Source organism: Poecilia reticulata, chromosome 18, assembly GCF_904066995.2.
Source record: "Poecilia reticulata chromosome 18, P_reticulata-male-v2, whole genome shotgun sequence".
Lineage (NCBI taxonomy): Eukaryota > Metazoa > Chordata > Actinopteri > Cyprinodontiformes > Poeciliidae > Poecilia > Poecilia reticulata.
Window position 1 is genome coordinate 7,869,647 of NC_088847.1, and position 19,349 is coordinate 7,888,995.

At 39.4% G+C, this 19,349-nt stretch overlaps 3 protein-coding genes across 5 annotated transcripts; 2 read left to right on the forward strand and 1 right to left on the reverse strand.

Moving 5' to 3' along the window:
• The first annotated feature begins 1,834 nt into the window (after window positions 1-1,834).
• Window positions 1,835-5,360, forward strand: LOC103480424 (uncharacterized). Its single transcript, XM_017310415.2, has 2 exons — window positions 1,835-1,977; window positions 4,450-5,360. The coding sequence occupies exons 1-2, from the start codon at window positions 1,971-1,973 to the stop codon at window positions 5,358-5,360; spliced, it is 918 nt and encodes a 305-aa protein (XP_017165904.2). The 5' UTR covers window positions 1,835-1,970.
• Window positions 5,361-7,387: 2,027 nt separating this feature from the next.
• Window positions 7,388-17,538, reverse strand: LOC103480383 (GTPase IMAP family member 7-like). Of its 2 annotated transcripts, none has more exons than XM_008435307.3 (2): window positions 8,780-8,948; window positions 7,388-8,257 (listed from the first exon to the last, which is right to left on the reverse strand). In XM_008435307.3, exons 1-2 carry the CDS (start codon window positions 8,784-8,786, stop codon window positions 7,488-7,490), a joined length of 777 nt encoding a protein of 258 aa, XP_008433529.2. In that variant the 5' UTR covers window positions 8,787-8,948; the 3' UTR covers window positions 7,388-7,487. The 2 variants fall into 2 exon arrangements, with proteins under 2 accessions (XP_008433529.2, XP_008433527.2); XM_008435305.2 differs by lacking the exon at window positions 8,780-8,948 and adding an exon at window positions 15,412-17,538 and having other exon boundaries at window positions 8,172-8,257.
• On the forward strand, window positions 9,458-19,197 carry LOC103480382 (E3 ubiquitin-protein ligase TRIM39-like). 2 transcript variants are annotated; one of them, XM_008435304.3, is made up of 8 exons: window positions 9,458-10,952; window positions 12,057-12,648; window positions 13,187-13,282; window positions 13,738-13,971; window positions 14,145-14,295; window positions 17,583-17,609; window positions 17,983-18,158; window positions 18,240-19,197. In XM_008435304.3, the coding sequence occupies exons 2-8, from the start codon at window positions 12,079-12,081 to the stop codon at window positions 18,609-18,611; spliced, it is 1,626 nt and encodes a 541-aa protein (XP_008433526.2). In that variant the 5' UTR covers window positions 9,458-10,952; window positions 12,057-12,078; the 3' UTR covers window positions 18,612-19,197. The 2 variants fall into 2 exon arrangements, with proteins under 2 accessions (XP_008433526.2, XP_081455678.1); XM_081599552.1 differs by lacking the exon at window positions 9,458-10,952 and having other exon boundaries at window positions 11,671-12,648.
• Window positions 19,198-19,349: the final 152 nt, after the last annotated feature.

Sequence of the window (19,349 nt, forward strand, 5' to 3'; positions counted from 1 at the left end):
TGTTGGCTGTGTTCTATGACTTTGCATTTTCTGTGTTTTTATGATGTAAAGCACTTTGAGCTGCATTTTTACTAAAATGTGCTATACACATAAACTTGAACACACAATGCCACGATATGGCCTTTGCAATACAGAATTGTTCTGTATTAGACTTAAATAGAAATAAAAGCTGCAGGGGTTTTGTCCAGTAACTGTAGAGTTTTATTGTATACACCATCATCAATGCCAGTGAAAAGGCACTATAATAAGGGGCTCATATTATAGAGCCAACAGGTTCTGCCATAACCCAATAGCAAACATTTTGAGTCTGAAAGCAGGATTTCATGTCTTTCTTCTCAAAACTTATAGTGCTTGAATTCAAAACTTCTGCTCTCTTTCAAATATTCACTGTGCTTTCTCAAACCTTTCTCCTCACACTCAAAATTCGCCTCTCTGCTCAGATCAAATCTCCAGTTGGAAACTGGAGGTGGACAAATTAATCCTGATATCAATAATATCGCCTGGCAACCTCTCAGCCAATAGAATGAAAGTGTTACACTGGGTGTGTTTGTTTCCTTCTAGTGAGTGTGTGTGTGTGTGTGTGTGTGTGTATTTGCATTTTATTGGCATAAAAAAATGCCCATACTATAACAGCTGGAGAAGAGCATGGAGCAAGGGGACAATGAGAGGAACACTAAAATTGACGGAGAAACATGATGGAGCAGTGCTAAAGCCTAAAGGAAATTATAAATCAAAAGGGGAACAAGCTTAACTCTAATATGCTCTAATAATTTGTGAGCTAACATTTGTATTTGCCTTCACTCGGGCGGTTTAGTTTGATGTCCACCAAATCTATGAAACAACTTTTTTTTCCTTGTATGAAATGGCTGAGTTCAGCTATAAGAACATTCCTTTTAGACTCAAATATCTTGCCAAAAGCTTTCCAGCGAAGTATTCTGTACTTTTGTTCATCCTGCTGGTTGATCCATTTGTCGGTTAGCAAAACTGTAACACTGGAACAAAGTTAAAACAGGTGGCAGAACAACAAAAGCTCTGCTAAAGAACCCTGTAGCTGAATTAAACAAGTGAATTCATTATTAACATGTTGTTAGAATTATGCAATATTACGGATGATAAAATCCAGCTCTAAATTCAGATGATACATATTTTGAATTCATTCCATTTTTAATTGACTATGCTGCATTTACTCTGTCTGATATGCTGCAGTTACGAGCGATAACTATGCTGTTTTTAATATCAGTTTCTACGTCTGTTAAATGATGTGACTGCAGTGGTTTTGTGGGTTTTCTGTTGCTGCTTGCACTAAAAATACTCCAGCAACTCATCTGTCTGCTCAGTGCAAAACTTAAAGCCTTGCAACAGATAGCAGGATTTTTATACAGTCATTTGGTTTTACTCTCTTTATTCTTTTTTATTATTATTTAGAGCAACAGACCACTTCTCTTAGGAGAAGTGACTATTTTGACACTTTCAGTTTGGATCATGTGGATTTGATTTAGAACCAACGTTGTTCTTTTTAATTTCTCTAACTATTCATCTACATAGAAATATAACTCGTGTTTCTGTCCCATAATATAACACTAAGTGGAGAACCAGCACTTGTTTCATTCCACTTAAATGAAAGCACTGCTCACAATATCTAGCATCATCAAATCGTCGCATCTTTACAATAGTCTCATGTTCACTGAATGAGGAACTAACGTGTATCATTTTTAAGAAGTTTCCAAAAGCAGAAGTCAATAGCTTTAGTCTGCGGTGCAGCTTTTTGTGTTGTGGTGCACAGTTGCTCACATTCACAATAATCTCAGGTGTTTTGAAATGTTTTGATCTTTTCACATGGAAACAAGTCAAAAGTGAAACTAAAATGTGAAGCAGCTTAAAGAGAGAACGCAGACCCAGACGCACCCAGAACTAACCGAGCAACAACTGAGACAACAAGAGGTCCCCGCAGCTTTCAGCCCCTCTTCGTCATGGCGGGTGAGTTACTTTTAATCGGTTAAATTTAGGGCTGAAACGATTCCTCGAGTGATTTGAGTACCTCGATTATTAAAATCCCTCAACGAAAATTGATCTTCCTCAAAGCTTTGTTAATTTATGTTTTATTATTTAATGCAGGGTCGTTATTTGCGCTCTCACTTTTGCCTGAGTTATTGATTATAGCTAAGTTTTTAGCAGCATAACGTCCAATTTTCAAGTGCGACCCGGGAGGATTTTATTGATTCATGATAATGTCCGGATTTTGGTCGTTTTTCGGGGGACCGATAAGAATCCTTAAAATGACGGGAGCCATTTTTTCTCCTCCTGGAGCTGCTGGTTCAGAGCTTGCCACTTTATCATTAAATTGAATATAATTTCAGATTTTTGTATAACTTTTCGAAAGTGAGCTATTATTGTTACAAGTTAATTTTCTAAACCACAGAAAAGTAACTGTTAGAGAACAATTTAACTGATGTTGAGATGCAATTAGTAACACTGGTGTTATGCTAGATTTACCAATGTTTTATTTTATCTTTTTTTTTAATCCGATAACTCAATTAATCGTAAGAACTAAAATATTTGTTTACAACAGCCCTATTTATGTTCATTAATTACCTCTATTAAAATGAACATACAATGATTGTTGATCACAATCAAAATATTTTCCTTATCTGCTTTATCCCAGAACACGTCCATTTTGTTTTAGTCGTCGTCTTTGTGGAAGCCATCTTAAGATTTTCACTAACATTCATTCTTCTGTTTCTATGTAAGAATCACAGGAGTTTGGTTTTAAAATATATGTAACAATGTCTCCTTAATTTATCATATGCTTCACAGTAAAAACACAATTATTGTTTGTTTTTATATTTTTATAATAAGTAATAATCTGTCTTTGGCTTCTTGCTAAATAAAATTTTAGACTTAGCTGGTTATCCAATGGACCAAACTACAAATTCATTGCATTTTTTTCCAGAAAGCTTAACATCCATCCAGTTTCTGTCTATTTTCTTTTTACACAGAGAATTGATCAAGTTCTTTTGATCTTAGATTTTTAGATTAGACAGTTTATTTTTCAGGTATTTTCCGAGTGAAGTTGCCCCGACCACCACCTTCTTCAAATCAAACAAAATTGGTGTCAAATGTTTGTGCTACGTTTGTGGTGGTTTGTGCAGCAAAAAGTTTCATTTGTGCTGCTTTGGCTTTGAAGATATTAATGAAAGGTTAAAGGTCAAAAGGTCAACCAGCCCACCCACTTTTATGAAATTAGACAAAATTGCAAAATTGATGTCAAACTTTTGTGCTACATTTGTGCTGGTTTGTGCAGCAAAATTTTTTGTTTGTGCTGCTATCATTTTAAAGATATAAAGAAAATGTTATCTAAGGGTCATCTAGAGGTCAACTCCTCCCCTGGTCCTGCTCACATTTAAATTTGTTTATTCAATTGCACAAACTCAGCTCAGCTGAACATGAATAATTAAATTTTAACATTGATGAAATTCACTTGAAACTAGGTCTTATTTAGAATGAACTGGTACAACACCTCCCAAAACAAACTCGATGACTTGTATTTCAGTTTCTGATCACCAGAGGGCGCTATTAGACAAACTACTGTTGAAATACGAAAAGTAAGACTAGAGCAAATCATGTGCTAACCATCTAGTCAGCTGTTTCCAGCTCGATTTCATGATCAACAGTCATCATTAACACTTATTTTCACAACTTCAAATCAGTGCACAAACTAGCATAAACTAGCACAAACTGTTTACAAAAGAAGGTGAGCTGGTTGACCTTTTGACCCTTAAACTTTCATTAATATCTTCAAAGCCAAAGCAGCACAAATGAAAGTTTTTGTTGTAAAACAAGCACCAACTCAGCTGAGCTGAGTTTGTAATGTGGGAATCACCTACCGGTCCGGGATAAATCCATTCTCCTGTCTCTTCTCTGAGCCTTTTCCCCTTCACAAAGAAACTTTGGGCTCAGTGTTGGCACACAAGACAAAACCAAGAGAACCCGGTTAAAGGATTTTCAAAATAAAAGATCCTCCAGACTCAGATAATACATAAAACTGACATATTTAATTATGTCTTGTTCGGACCGGTACAAATTGGTCCATGGACAGGAGGTTGGGGACTACTGGTTTAGATTATTTATTTGATACCAATAGAAATCATAGAAACCCAAAGTTGTATTAAAACTAACTGATTATCTCATTTTAAATCATCAACTCAACCCATAAGTATTCCCATCATACTGGATTATGTTGGGGTTTTGCGCAGAAACATTCTAAGGAAATATTAATAAGTATTTGATTGGGTTTATCCGTTTACATAAAACCAACATTTTGTCAATTTTGAAATCTTAACTGAAGCAAAAAATAACAAGCGGTGCAGTCTGATGGGTTGTTCTGATATCAGAAGAATCTACAAGGATTTTGTATATAATTGGATAAAAACATATTTTATTTTCTTCTAGGATCAAATGAAACCAGGATTGTCCTGCTGGGAAAAACTGGCAGTGGGAAGAGCAGCCTTGGAAACGCCATCCTGGGAGAGAGTCTGTTTAAAGCAAAGACATCTCCAAACTCTGAGACAGATGAATGCCAAGCAGAATCTAAACTTATCAACGGAGCTCCTGTCAAAGTCATCGACACTCCCGGCTTCTTTGACAACAAAATGGGTGAAGAGAAGCTGAAGAGAGAAATTATAAAGTGTATCGAACTGTCCGCACCTGAGATTCACGCTTTTCTCATTGTGCTGGAAGTGGGACGATACACAGTCCAGGAGAAGGAGGTCATCAGTAAAATAAAGAAATATTTCTCAGATGAGGCTCTGAAACACTCTGTGGTTGTGTTCACACATGGTGACCAGCTGGATGAAGGGCAGAAGATTGAGGATTTTGTTCAAGAGAATCCTGATCTGAGAAGGCTGGTGGAGAGATGTGGCAACAGGTGCCACGTTGTGGATAATAAATACTGGAAAGATCAGCAGGACGGTTACAGGAGCAACAGGTTTCAGGTGAATCAGCTTCTCAACACGATAGAGACGATGAAAAACAGTCAGGGCGGATACACCAACAACTTACTTCAGTTAGTGGGAGAAGAGAAAGTAAAATCGCCCTTGGACCAGATTTTGAAGATATCAGCTGGAGTCACTGTAGGAGCACTGCTGGGAGCATTTTTTGGTGGTGTTACATTACGTTACATTGGTGCAAGTGCATTGGCTGCAGTGGGTGGAGGTGCATTGGGTGGAGGTGTAATCGGCGCAAGTATAGCTTACAACAGCGAAACATTAGAGGAAGCTGTGCTGAGAACAATGGATGCCATTTTCAAGATAGGAGAAAGAATACTGACAATATCAAACGACACTCTGCTGGAGGAGTTATAACAAACGTTGAAGCCTCAGAAAACTAAAACATTAAATGAGCAAAGCAAGATTAGGAAGGAAGTAAAAACATGATTTGCTAACAATGTAAATGTCTATGTTTCACAAAAACGATTAACATATATTTTTTTTCTACCTTTAACTTTTTGTGACTGATTTTTTATGGAAATTTTCTTGGAAGTAAGTGATTATTTGATTATCAAAAGGGGGGAATGTAATAGAAAATGTCATTTTTAATCTTATTTCATCTTTGATGGAAATGCTTAACGCCTGACCTGGAAATTGTCCTAAAGGACAGTCATGTGTGGAACGTAGTTTGTCCCCTTGTTTGACCTGCATCCAGGAGTGACTGACAAAGAAGAGTGAGAAGTTTCTCCTGAAATCCTTATCGGCTCTCTTTCCTGCCATAAAATCATCTCCTCCAAGAGGTCAAGGACGGTTCATGAGGTCCTTAAGGATTGTCTCTGTGGTCCATCTGGTAATAGAGATAAGATCAGACTTTGGGTGGGTCTTTGTCTTGCTGTGACTATATAACCATGTAATGTGTGTCATTCAGGGCTCTTCTCCTGACTGCGTTCAGTGAGACAGGTCTTCGAACGCTTTTGCCTTTGAATAAAGAAACTTAAAAGACAAAGATGAATCTTTCTCTTATTATTGAAGCAGCTTCACATCTTAACAACCTCGTTATAACCTAACATCTACTGTTTAATGTAGTCATTTTTAATTGCACTGTTTAGTTTGTTGTTTTTCTGAATATACATTTGAAATTGCAATTTAACTTGAGCTTTTATGGTCTTAGCCAAGCTAATTGTCTAATCGTATGTTAAACCCTCCTGTTCTGTTCGTTTCTGAGGTACAGCAATAATGTTCCTGGGTCAGTTTGACCTGTCGAGTGTTTAATCATGCAACAGTGTCAGAAACCAAAAAAATCCTCCAAAACACTTTTTGTATCTGATTATTAACTCCAATACTAACTATTTCAATCAATATTTGTGAAATGAAATAAAGGATCAATGATGACAATTTGCTCATTTGGACATAAAAAATGTGGTCCATTAAAAAAACCAGCAGACAAAAAAGTAGTAATTATCCTTGAAATAGAATTTGTTTTATATTACATTTTGAATTTTTTTCCAAGGGGTGATCTTTATAATTGAACTTTAGACACGTATTCTGTTCTGGGTCAAATTGACGAACTGATTAAAATCTAGACAAATGAGTCATGCAGAGTATTTTTGTTTTCCTCCCACTTCTGCTGACTGGGACTGTCCACTCACTGGGGCGGTTTAGTTTGATGTCCACCAAATCTATGAAACAACTTTTCCTTGCATGAAATGACTGAGTTCAACTATAAGAACATTCCTTTTAGACTCAAATATCTTGCCAAAAGCTTTGCAGTGATGTATTCTGTACTTTTGTTCATCCTGCTGGTTGATCCATTTGTCAGTTAGCAAAACTGTAAAACTGGAACAAAGTTAAAACAGGTGGCAGAACAACAAAAGCTCTGCTAAAGAACCCTGTAGCTGAATTAAACAAGTGAATTCATTATTAACATGTTGTTAGAATTATGCAATATAACGGATGATAAAATCCAGCTCCAAATTCAGATGATACATATTTTAACTCCATTTTTAATTGACTAAGCTGTTTTACTCTCTGTCTGATATGCTGCAGTTATGAGCGATAACTATGCTGTTTATAATATCAGTTTCCATGTCTGTTAAATGATGTGACTGCAGTTGTTCTGTGGGTTTCTGTTGCTGCTTGCACTAAAAATACTCCAGCAGCTCGTCTGTCTGCTCAGAGCAAATCTTTGAGCCTCGCAACAGATAGTCAGTTATTTAAATCTCTATTGGTTTGAACTGAAGAACATTTTTCTCATTAGGAGACAAGGAGTAATTTTGATTCAGCAGTTATGATGATTTGTTAGTTGACCAATGAGAAGCCTTTGTTTAAGAAGGACAGATCCCAGCAGGAGAAAGAAAGGAGTCATATTGAGAATCAAAAACACTCAAAATATTTGGTGAAAATCCATTTTAAATTCCTTTATTTCATTCAGAGCAGCAAATCTTAGGACAACAATCATGATGGAGCTGCTGTCAGTTTGAGGTCAAACCCGATTATCTGGTCCTAAAAGATCTCAGTGGGATGTTCTCTCCATCTTCTCCATATAATTATACCTAAAATCATCACACTAAAAATGACCACAGGTTTCGGTCTGACATATTTCATAACACTCTGAAATAAACGGTGGACTACGGGTTGTTGGTTCTGTTTCTGCCAGTCTTGCAGCATGTTTGCGCTGTAGTAGTCACCATGGTTTTCTGTCACCATTTTCTGGACGGTGCTGAGCAGCTGCTCCACCTGGAACCGGTTGTTTCTGACCTCATCCTGTTTGTTTTTCCAGTACTTGTTATCAACAACGTGGCATCTCCCTCCACACTTCTCCACCAGATCTTTCAGATCTTTATTTTTTTTTATAAACTCCTCTATCCTCATGTCTTCCATCAACTGGTCACCATGTGTGAAAACAACAGCAGAATACTTTAAGACCTCTGCAGAGAAACATTCCTGTATGATTCTCATGACCTGTCTCTCCTGCTCTGTAAACTTCTCCACTTTGAGCACGATGAGGAAAGCGTGGGGCCCCGGAGCGCACTCTGAGATACTCATCTGTATTTCACGCTTCAGCTCCTTCTCAGACAGTCCAGAGTGGAAGACGCCGGGCGTGTCGACCACAGCGAGGCTCCTGCCGTGAACTTGTTGGGTCTCTGACCGGCAGTGAGTGACCGCTGAGCTGGTGAAATTCTTCACTTCGAAAACGTCCTTCCCCAAGATGGTGTTGGCCAGGCTGCTCTTCCCAGACCCAGTTTTCCCCAGCAGGACAATCCTCAGTTTGTCTGGTAACAAGGAGAGGAAAACAACCTAAATCAATTATAATTCATTTATCCTTTTTTCTTCTTTCAAAATACTTTTAAATGCTGCTGATAATATGCATTTCAAAAATTGGAAATGTAGTGCCTGATTTTTCTTTTCTTTTCTTGAAACTTCTACTTGGCTTAATATTCATGAAGAGCAAATAACATTAAAATGAGTTATTTTACATGGCACCAAATCCCCATATTATATATATATATATATATATATATATATATATATATATATATATATATATATATTGATTCGCATTTTAATTTATCATAATTTATTTTTAAACCAAGAAGTAAAAATTCCAAAAGAAGCTCTACGTATATTATCTTATTTTTTGCCTCTTGCACAAACATTGCAGGACTGCAAGGAGAAACAACATGCATGTCTGAGAGGAGACTGTGCAACGAAGCTGCGCTCTTTATACTGTATATTCTGTTTTGCTCCAGATCGTCAAGTTTGCAGCCTAACAAAAATAAACTAATTTAACTTACCAGCCATGACGAAGAAAAGGTTTGAGCTCCGTGGAAATATTTTAGGGAAAAAAAATGCTCGGTCCGTCCTGCCCGGATGAATTTGGACTCAAATGTGTCTCGATAGTTTAAGTTTCACTTTAGCTCTGGCGGCTAAAGTGAACCATTTCCTGTAGAACACAAGGCTACAGGAGGGGCGTGTGCTACGTCATAATAAAGAGTGTGTTTAACGTGGAATGCATGTTTTGTTGTTGTTTTTGCAATTTTAGCAAGCACCCCATAAATTAATCTAAATACCTGCCCACATGAAGAAAAAAGTTTAATTAATCGTTATCTTCTATGATCGCATGAATATTTTTGCATAGATCAAAATTTCTGAGTTTATATGATCACAGAACCACTTAGTTCAACTAGTCGCTCTAACCAAATAACTATCGTAGTGTAAAACATTGAACTGTCTGTTGTTTGTTAACGATAGTTCATCTTTTTGTTTGTCTAATTAATAATTCCCAGTTCAAATTTAAAATGTCAAACTTCCTTTGTGGGAAAATAAGTGTCTACGGGGTGGGAAAACATTTTGATATCGACGTCAGTAGTTATAGTTTAAATATATTTCTTTCACATTGTATTAGAAGGTAGGAAAGCAATTAGTGAGATTATCACTATTTTAATACTTTGTCTCCACCTAGTGAGAAAGTTATGACACTTCAGAGAACAGTGATGCAGTTCAGTCGGATTAGGACTAAAGATTTGCTGCTAACCTTATTTAGTCAACAAAAAGTTTCACTTGGAAACATTTGCTCTAAGGTTTATATTTGACAATATATAGATATTGATCTGCTTTGAATGATGACATTTAATCACACAACTGTTATCTTCAAGGTTCGATTTATAAGGCCTTCGGGAATCTTCAGTGTGGGCCTTAAGTTTTCATACATAGAAATTATAAACCTTTTATACTGGACAACCGTTTTTCCTTTTTGTGGAACTCTGTGTAATCGCTGCACGTCTTGGACCACTTCATTGTTGATCTGCAACATTTCCAGTTTTCTGAAACTTGCAAACCAGTTTTGCCACAGTGTCGTGTGTGATGCTCGTTCCATGTTTTCTTTTAAAGTTAACCACGCGACTTCCTCCTGATCCGGCTATTAGAGTAATTCCTTTGCTCTTTTGTCAAACGCATCTTCTTGGGTATCTGAAATATTAAAGAAATATACATTTCACATTCTCCTATGTATGGAAACTTATTACGCACCCTGTAGAGAGCCACAGAAAGCTGTAGTGGTCAGATTTGACCCACATGTCCAACATGTTTTGTTGCTCACCTACATAGCTTTTTGTACTTCTTGAAGCTTTCTTTCGGCTTATCCGTCTTTCATAAAGGCAAGATTTGTGGTGTTAATGCATAATTATCATCCTATGAACAAATTCTCCCACCTGAATTTTGGATCTCAGCTCTTGAAGTTTCCCCTTGACTGCCTTATTTTCTCGCCTGGCCTGTCAGCTAAGGTAGACCGGTATGTTATGGGAAACAAATACTCGGCACGTTTCTTTTTTCACCATGTGTTCTTTTCTTTCCACTTCACAATTACGCACTACTCTGTGTTGGTCTGTTACATAAAACCCCGCTAAAATTCATTGAAATTTCTGACTGCAATGTTCCAAATTGTGAAAAAGACACTGCATTTTTCCACATTCCACATACAGTGTGTCTGTGAAAGCTTCGGACATGTTGACATGGTTCTTATATGAACCTGAACATGTCCGTTATGTAACTAGGTGAGCCTCTGCCTCATACCTGTGTGCTGTCCAGAGCAGGTACTTCAGATGTGCTCCAAGAGGAAAATGTTAACCATTGACCAGGCCAACACACCCATGAGACAAACAAACTCTGTCCCTGTGTGAGAGCTACTATTAACTATTACTATCATTACATAAATACAGACGCGCTCATAAAGGTTTGCCGAACACAAGCCAGCTGTTTAATGTTGCTACGGTAACTAATTGTTGGTTGAGCTGTGAATTGTGATTTTAAGATTAGGCCGATCCAGAGAGTCAGGAGGGGGGCAGGGTTTGGGTTTATGAGTAACTGTGCTCCCTGTGTCACGGTTTGCTCTTCAGTGCAGTCATTCCATCTCATAAAGCAGGAATCACCTGTCAGAGACGACAAGACCGACTGCTTCAGGTGAGGAGGGTGAGTACAAATAATCTGCTATTTAAGATAAAAGTTCAACGTGTGTCTAGAAATGTGAAGTTATATGGCTGGGTTAATTGGTGAGAGTCTGTTCCAGACATAATGGAGCCTTAACTGGTCCATCATGGGGAAGCTAGAGCTAACCCAACTAGCAAATGCTTCCATCTGTCTGCGTTTCAACCCTCACCTTTGGTCATTGGATATGGATCATGGTCGAAAAGGGTAATAGGGAGGATAAAGAGGGTCAAAAGGAGTCTGTTTGGGTCTTTGATTATTCCAGGCATGTCCCACTGGTAGGAGATCTCAAGCAGACCCTCTATAAATCTCTTCTGAAATTATGTTTGGATCTTTCAGAATGAGCTGAGACTTGTCAGTGGAGAAGTGTCTCCTAAACATGCTAGCATCCTGACCTTATCTCAGGTGGATAGGTGGATATATAACCTACAGATTGATAGAATGAGTAGAAATGAAACAGAATCATTACTCCCACACAGGGATAATCAATTCACAAAGGACTGTCAAAGAGAAATGAGGAAGCAGTCTGGTACACGTTGAAAGGGAACCACCACACAGCTAATCTTTCAAAAGTGAAACTTTTGTGAACCCTGTGAACCCTGGAAAAAAAAAGAACAGTGGAGCAAAACCAAGGTGGTGTCCGTCGTAAACTTGAAAGCACAAGTTTACGACGGACAGATGAGGTTTTTGCTAGGACATTACTGAGCTTCTCATAGATCTGTGGTACCAGGTTACCTTCCTCAGAAAAAACAATAAAGCCAGTCTGCTTTAAGACTTTGAAGCTTTTTGTGTGAAGTAGAGATTACTCATTGGGTTCTTCATGTGGATGCACTGGTGTTATGTCAGGATTGTTATTATAGGAATACAGCCTCAGTAAACACTGGGTGTGCCAGAATAACCGACAATAATAAACACTCCAAGGACACTCATTACCGTTGAGTGTGTGAAAACCTAAACGAAAGGAAAGACATGTGTATCTTTGGCGTATTTACATGTTCACCTAAAGCTAACGATGAAAGATATATTTTTTTAACTGTTGCCTCTTCCATCTGTTTTTTTTATCAAACCGGCTCATTTCTTGTCCAACAGATAAAGCGACACATAAGCTAAAATGCTCCCAGAGAAGCAGCTCCAGTGCAGCATCTGTCTACAGGTGTTTACTGACCCAGTGACCACTCCCTGTGGGCACAACTTCTGCCTAGTCTGCATCGGGCAGGTGTGGGACAGCAGTGACGTCTGCCAGTGCCCCGCCTGCAACAAGACGTTCGCCTCCAGGCCTGACATAAGCGTCAACACGGCCTTCAAAGAGCTGGCAGACACTTTAAGGCAAATGATCGTCTGCTCCTCGGCTTCACCTCTGTCTGCAGCCCAGCCGGGCGAAGTCGTGTGTGACGTGTGCGCCGCCACCTCCCTGCAGGTGAGGGCCCACAAGTCGTGCCTGGTGTGTCTGACGTCGTACTGCGAGGCCCACCTGGAGCCACACCGGACCGTGGCCACGCTGAAGCTGCACAAGCTGATGGAGCCGGTGAAGAACCTGCAGGACAGGATGTGCAAGAAGCACGAGCGGCTGCTGGAGATGTTCTGCAGGATGGAGCAGATGTGCGTCTGCCAGTTCTGCACCGAGACGGAGCACAAAGACCACCGGGCGGTGACAATGGAGGACGAGAGCAAGGAGAGGAAGGTATCAGGAGACGGGGATTATAAAAAGCTGCAGGCAATAAGAACCTATGAAGGCCAGAAGTGATGATGGGATCGTAATGTTCTTACAAGTGTTATACATGAAATTACCCAAACTGAACATAGAACATGAAGTAGTCTGTCAACACAATATAAGCTAAAAATTCAACTTTATCATATTAAGGGAAGTTGTACCATATTGTGGTCTAATTAATGTGGGGCGATGGTTCATCCTGTAATTGGTAGGTTGCCGGTTCAACTCCTCATTCCATATGTCTCCATCATTGAAGACACTTACCTGCTGGTGGTAGACAGGCCGGCTGTGGCTACTATCCTGTAGCTTACTATCATCTGTATGTGAAAGGCGAAAGACTGAATGTAGCATGAAGCACTTTGGGGTCTTCTAGATTTGATAAAGCGCTGTACAAGTACAAGTACTGGCTGTTTACCATCAGTTTGTAACTCAGTGATACACAGACTGCAGTGCCAACCCAGCCCATCTTTTACATAAATAAACAAGTAAATATGTTCTGTCCATTTAGGTTCACATGAAGCAAACGCAGGCAGATTTTCAGCAGATGATCCAGGACCGGCAAAAGAAGATTGAGGAGATAAAAAACTGTCTGAAGCTGAGCGCAGTAAGTGACGATGGAGAAACTAAACCTCAACCTCTAACTGAAACAGGGACTCCAGTGACGTTGCTCTAAATTTTTTTTCCCACTTTTATGGGATTTGACTAAGGGCTTTGTGAAGTGCTGGTCTTTTTTTTTCTTACCTTTGTAGTTTTAGTCACATCATGCCTGACTTTTTCAAATACAAAATGGCGGCATTGGCTGCTGGTTATTGTCCCAGAGCCTTTTTGACCGCGTTATAAACCGGGCAAATTGAGATATCCACAAAAGATATGCTTTAACCAAGACAAAGTGTTGTGTTAAACAAAACCCTGCTCTAAACATTGCACCTTGGTGTTTTCCTTTAGCAGAAATTAATATTTATTTCATCACTGGAAACTTGTCCAAGGTGAACCAAAATCAAAACTTACATCTTACTTCATTTCTTGAAATCAAGCGCTAACGTGTTTGGTGCTTTCCAGCTGAGTGCTGAGAAGGAGAAGAAGGAGAGCGACAGTCTCTTCACATCGCTGATCAACTCCACGAAGGAGAGACAAGCCGAGGCTAATGCAGAAATAGAGGAAAGGCAGAGAGCGGCAGAGAAGAGGGCAGAGGAGCTGATCGGTGATCTGCAGCAGGAAATCGCTGAGCTGCAGAGGAGGAACACTGAGCTAAACGAGCTGGAAAACACAGACGACCACCTGCACCTCCTGCAGGTTAGCATCAACCTCAGGCTGTGATGATGGGAAGCAAATTTTTAGAACCCGGATATAAAAAAAAAAGCTGTGCTGGTTACTAGTGTAGGATCAGTCAGGAGGAAAGCACAGCATTTTGGTGATCATTTTTGATTAATGAACTAATTGTTTTCATTTTTTTTTACCATTATCAGAAACTGCCCTCGCTTGTGTCACCTCCACCTACCAACAGGGAGTGGTCAGAAACTAGGATCTACCCTGAACTTTGCGTTGGAACGGTGAGGAGAGCTCTTTCCAGACTGGATAACACTTTGAGGAAAGACCTGGATATCTTTAAGAAAGAAGGTAAGCTACACGCATCGTTACGGAAAAGAGTTTAAACATCATTTAGGATGAAATCACATGTGTGTATGTGGTAGATCCAATCATTTTTCTATCATGTATTCATGGTAGCGAACTTTCCTCTGATTCTTTGCTCTACGTTTATAATACTGCCTAAGGTAAGCATGACGGCATGAATGACCTAAAACCAGGCGGCCATGTTGGCTGAATAATAATTAGCTACAACTTTTAATACTTTTAATTAGCTTTAGTTTAAAAACATCAATCCACAAACACATACAGGGTTGGTAGTTTGCTTTGTAGCACAAGCTTCAGATTATTTAGGCTCTCGCCTTGTTAGACCTAATGATGAGACGCTGGCGCTCTTTTTGCCCATATCTGGTACAGTGGTTGATGGGTCCACACACTGTGCACCTCATCTCTGGGGCCCACTGTTGCTCCGAAACCCCTTGCAGTTTGGCCTGGGACTGTTCATGTACCCAGTTTCCGTGTGTGGCCACGAGGAGGCACTGCAGGGATCTTTGGGGTGGAGAGGCTATGTACTGGCAGCAGGAGAATCACACGTCCTACTCCTCTGTCCATCCCATGTCAAGGGACTAGCCAGTTGCAGTAGCTGAACGCAGAAAGTTGCAATAAAGCAACTTTCTACAATTCCTAGAAGAATCTCTAAGCTACTGCAGGAGACGCTTCACACTGACCTGGTGTACACTCACATGTACACAAACACACACACGTATGATTATTTTTTTAATTGGGGTGTTTATTTGTTGTTTGGAATTTGCTATAATGTCTTTTTGTTACCTATTGTGGGGCAGTTTTGGGTGATTTGCACACAAACACAGTTTTTCGGGGGGGATGATTGTGACCAATGTATATTGGTGATTGACCAATATACATTGGTCAATGTATGTTGACCAATGTATATTGGTCAATATACATTGACCAATATACATTGGTATATTGGTATACCAATGTATATTGGTTTTTACCAATATACATTGGTCAATCACTCTAACTGATGTTTTTGGGAATGTGTGGGAAACCGGAGCACCCGGAGAAAACTGACACTACATTTGTCTAAAATCTAAGTAGAGGGTTTGTAAATCGTTCAGTACTAACCTGCACACTGTTTTCTAGTTGCGTATTTTAGTAGTCTCCTGGCGTTTCTCCCATTTTTGTGGTTTCCTGAGACTCAAAGTGTGTCAATTCTTTTTTTCCCCAACCGAAGCTTTTGGCTGAGGCGCCTGTCGTTGTTTCTATAAAGTGATTTAGCTCTTCGGGAGATGCATCAGGTACCTCAATGTCCTCTGACGGGGTTTCCTCAAAGAGACGGACCAGATCCTTGGATGCCGGGTCAGAGATGTTGTTTACAGGGGCAGCGTCTTTCTCATTTGGTTCTTGACGCTTTGCCACTTTTCTTTTGGGAGGTCCTAACTCATCTCTTTCTTGAAGCTCAGTTTTCAGATGTTCCAGCTCCGTTTTGTAATCAATCTCACAGCCACAGTACATTTGTTGGAAGTCAGCCAGGAATTTTTGGAGATCGTCCTTCTCTGCTCCAAGTTCGTTGATAATCTTGAGGTTGCTCATTATTTTCTGTAAATAAGCTTCCATCTCTTTCTCTGTCCCCTGCTGATATATTGGATCTTGCTCTCTTAGAGCAAAAAGATCTTCTTTATATCTAATTTTAAGTTCCTGGTAAGAAACTTTGATCTGCTCCAGTTCACTTTGGAGATGTTTTCTTGCCTCTTTGGATTGCTGCAGGGAAGAGAACTCTTGTCCCATTTTCTGACTCAGATTGTCCTTTTCTTCTCTGAGTTCCTTGATAAGCTGAAGGTCTTTCTTTTCTCTTTCCAAATGCGCTTCTTTCTCATGATTCATCTCAAGCTGATAACCTTCTGCTTTCTGTCTCAGTCCAGAAACATCTTCTTCATACCTCCAGCTTAGTTCTTGGAACGAAACCTTAATCTGCTCCAGCTGACTCTGCAGACATCTCTCCGTTTCCTGCAGGCAGGCGATCTCTTTGGACATTTGCTCTTGGAGATTGTTCTTCTCAGCTGTCAGATTTTCAAAGAGCTTTTGGTCCTGCTTGAGTTTCTCTTCATAAAACATATTCGTGTTGACCTGCAGTTTCTCCTCACAAATGTCGGCTTCATATTTTGTCTGAAGCTTTTCGTAGCGAGCCTTGATCTCGTCCAGCTCTTGTTGGAGGGTGTCGCTTTTCTTTTTTTCTGCCTGGATCTGTGACATAAACTCTTCCTCTTTGACAATATGAGCAACCTTCAGTTGCTCTAAGTCCTGCTGCAGCAGCATTTTCTGCTTTTGTTTTATGTCACTGTGCACCTGGGAAGCAAGAACGGCAGGGCTGAGAGTCTCTGGATCGGTAAACTTCTCTACTGACAGTGGTTCTCTCATCATCTCTGTGCCCTTGTTGATGTACATGTCCTTGAGATTTTTCTCCTTCTGCAACTCATATTTCATATTATCCAGTTCTCTTTGCAAGGAAACTACCTTTTGGTTCTCCTCCATCCGTCTTGCTCTCGCCGTTTCCACAAGAGACTTAAGTCTCTGGGCCTCAAACCAGTCTTGGTGATTTGATACAGCTCCCCAACGCCTTCTTATCGCACTGTTGGTGTAAAGTGGCCTTTGATGGGACATGCTGGACAAAACGTCTGTTCAGATTAAGTCTTGATCAACTTTCAACTTCAAAAGCGCTTTGCGTAAGTCTGAACTTGTCAGTGGTGTAGCAAGCAATGACAAGAAGGTAGAAGTTTGCTACATATAAAGAACAGTGATGATGACATCACAAGTGACTGTTGTCATGACATCATAGAATTTGGTGACGTCAAAGTCCTCAGACTTTGATGTCTTTAGAATGTTGATGTGTGAAAACATCAACATTCAGGAAAACAGGATTTCATGGATTATGAATAAAGAGCTCCTTTAACACTCTGATTACCTGAAACTGTAAAATAATTGTTTCATTTCTTGATTTATTTGTATTTTAGTTGGGATTGGCTAATAATTTATTTAAGGCTTTTTCTTTTTTTAAACGTTTTTATTAGGAGTGCCGGTAAGTGTTCTTGGTTAGTATCATACCAAAAGTAAAAAAGTTTTCTCATGTTTTTTTCCAAAAAGTTGTTAAACTTTGAAATGCCAAAAAAAAATTAAAAATTGCTTTGTCGGTGCATCATTGCTACATTTCAATCTTCTCAATGTCCACAAACAATTTAATTGTATTATACCGATTTAAAAAAGTATTTAATAAAGTTTTTTATTATTTCTTTTGACAGAGATGAGGAGGATGCAAAAATATGCAGGTATGAACACAAATCTTTTTTTTCTATTAATCTTATTAATGAAGCCCAAAAAGTCATGTCTTTTCTTCCTTATATCCTACTATATTGGTATTATGTCTCTTGCTCTTTGAAGTTCTTTTTTTCTTGAAAGCCTCCAATTAAATATTTTAAATTACCTCATGCCTGTGAGCTCATTTTAACCTAATTTTAAAGACCAACAAGGTGAACAACAGATTAGAACAGAAGAACATGTACTGGAATTTTACATAGTAGTCTCTCGTAGGTTTCAACTTCCTTCAGGTAACCTGTGATACTGATGATTGTGATGATAAACTTTGGGTATACTAATCATAGTCTGGAAGGAGACGATAAATTTTGACCGGTGTGTCCACAGTGGATGTGGTGTTGGACCCAGACACGGCTCATCCAAACATCGTCCTGTCCCCTGATGGAAAGCAGGCGGGCCGAGGCGAGCTGCTGCACCTTGTTCCTGACATTCCCCAACGCTTTGACCCGGTTATCTGCGTTCTGAGCAAGAAAGGCTTCCGGTCTGGGAGGTTCTACTTTCAGGTAGATCGGTTTGATCAACACAAAGCGACGCCAGGCCCGTTGATGACACACCAATGCTCAAAAAGTTGTTCTGCTAACTAGGTTGCGGTTGGAAATAAGACCTTCTGGGACCTGGGCGTGGTCAAAGAGTCCATCAACAGGAAGGGTATGATCACCTCCACCCCGGACAATGGCTACTGGACGGTGCGTTTGAGGAACGCCAGTGAGTACCGGGCCCTGGACTCACCTTCCGTCCTGCTTCAACTCCAGATGAGGCCCAAGACCATCGGAGTGTTCACAGATTACGAAGAAGGCATGGTTTCGTTCTTTGACGTGGATGACAGATCGCACATCTACACCTTCACCGGGTGTTTGTTCTCAGAGAGGATTTTCCCTTTCTTCAGCCCAGGAGTTTTTGACCACGGGAAAAATACAGAGCCGCTGATTATCACAGCCGTCAGTCACGAAACTTGAAGGTGTTCAGTTTGGATCAAATGTGAAGCAAAACAAGTCTGGTTTAAGACTCCAAGATTTGGTGTAAGAGTCCAACCCGACCAATCTCGGGTTGGCTTGACATTTCCGCTTCCAAACTGCAAAGTTTATGCTGACACATAAACTGTCAAACAAAAGTTAGTTAAAAACAAGATAATTATTGGAATATTATTGATGTCTTCATAAATATCCTCCGTCAGTCTTCCCTGTGGATGCAAACAGTGACCAGTAGAGATGACCAGTTAAACAATGACTTAGTAAAATGATGAATGACATGAACCAATAATGCTGATGATATCCTTGGTAAATGTTCAGATTTTACTTTTACAACATCATCATTGATCCTCAAATGGGCTGAAACTAATTATATTTTTTTCACTCAAATGTTCTACATTCTTCGGTTATTGTCACCACTAGTAAAATAGGTAAAAAGTCTTAGAATAAATTTATATTTTATGATGAACAGCATGTGACTCTATAGTGTTCCACAGACTATGTGAATTTGTCTGAATCAACATTGGATGGGAAATTGTAATAATTTATGTAATAAAGTGCTTCTAAAACCTGAGTGGTTTGCAGTTGTGTCTGATTTACAGGTTATTTTGTCTTATTGGTTTCAACTGTCTGATGGATTAATCATTTTTGTCAGTTATTAAAACAACTCTACTTTGGGGACAAAATGAGTGATTACTATGTTTTTGTAATCACTCATTTTGTAAT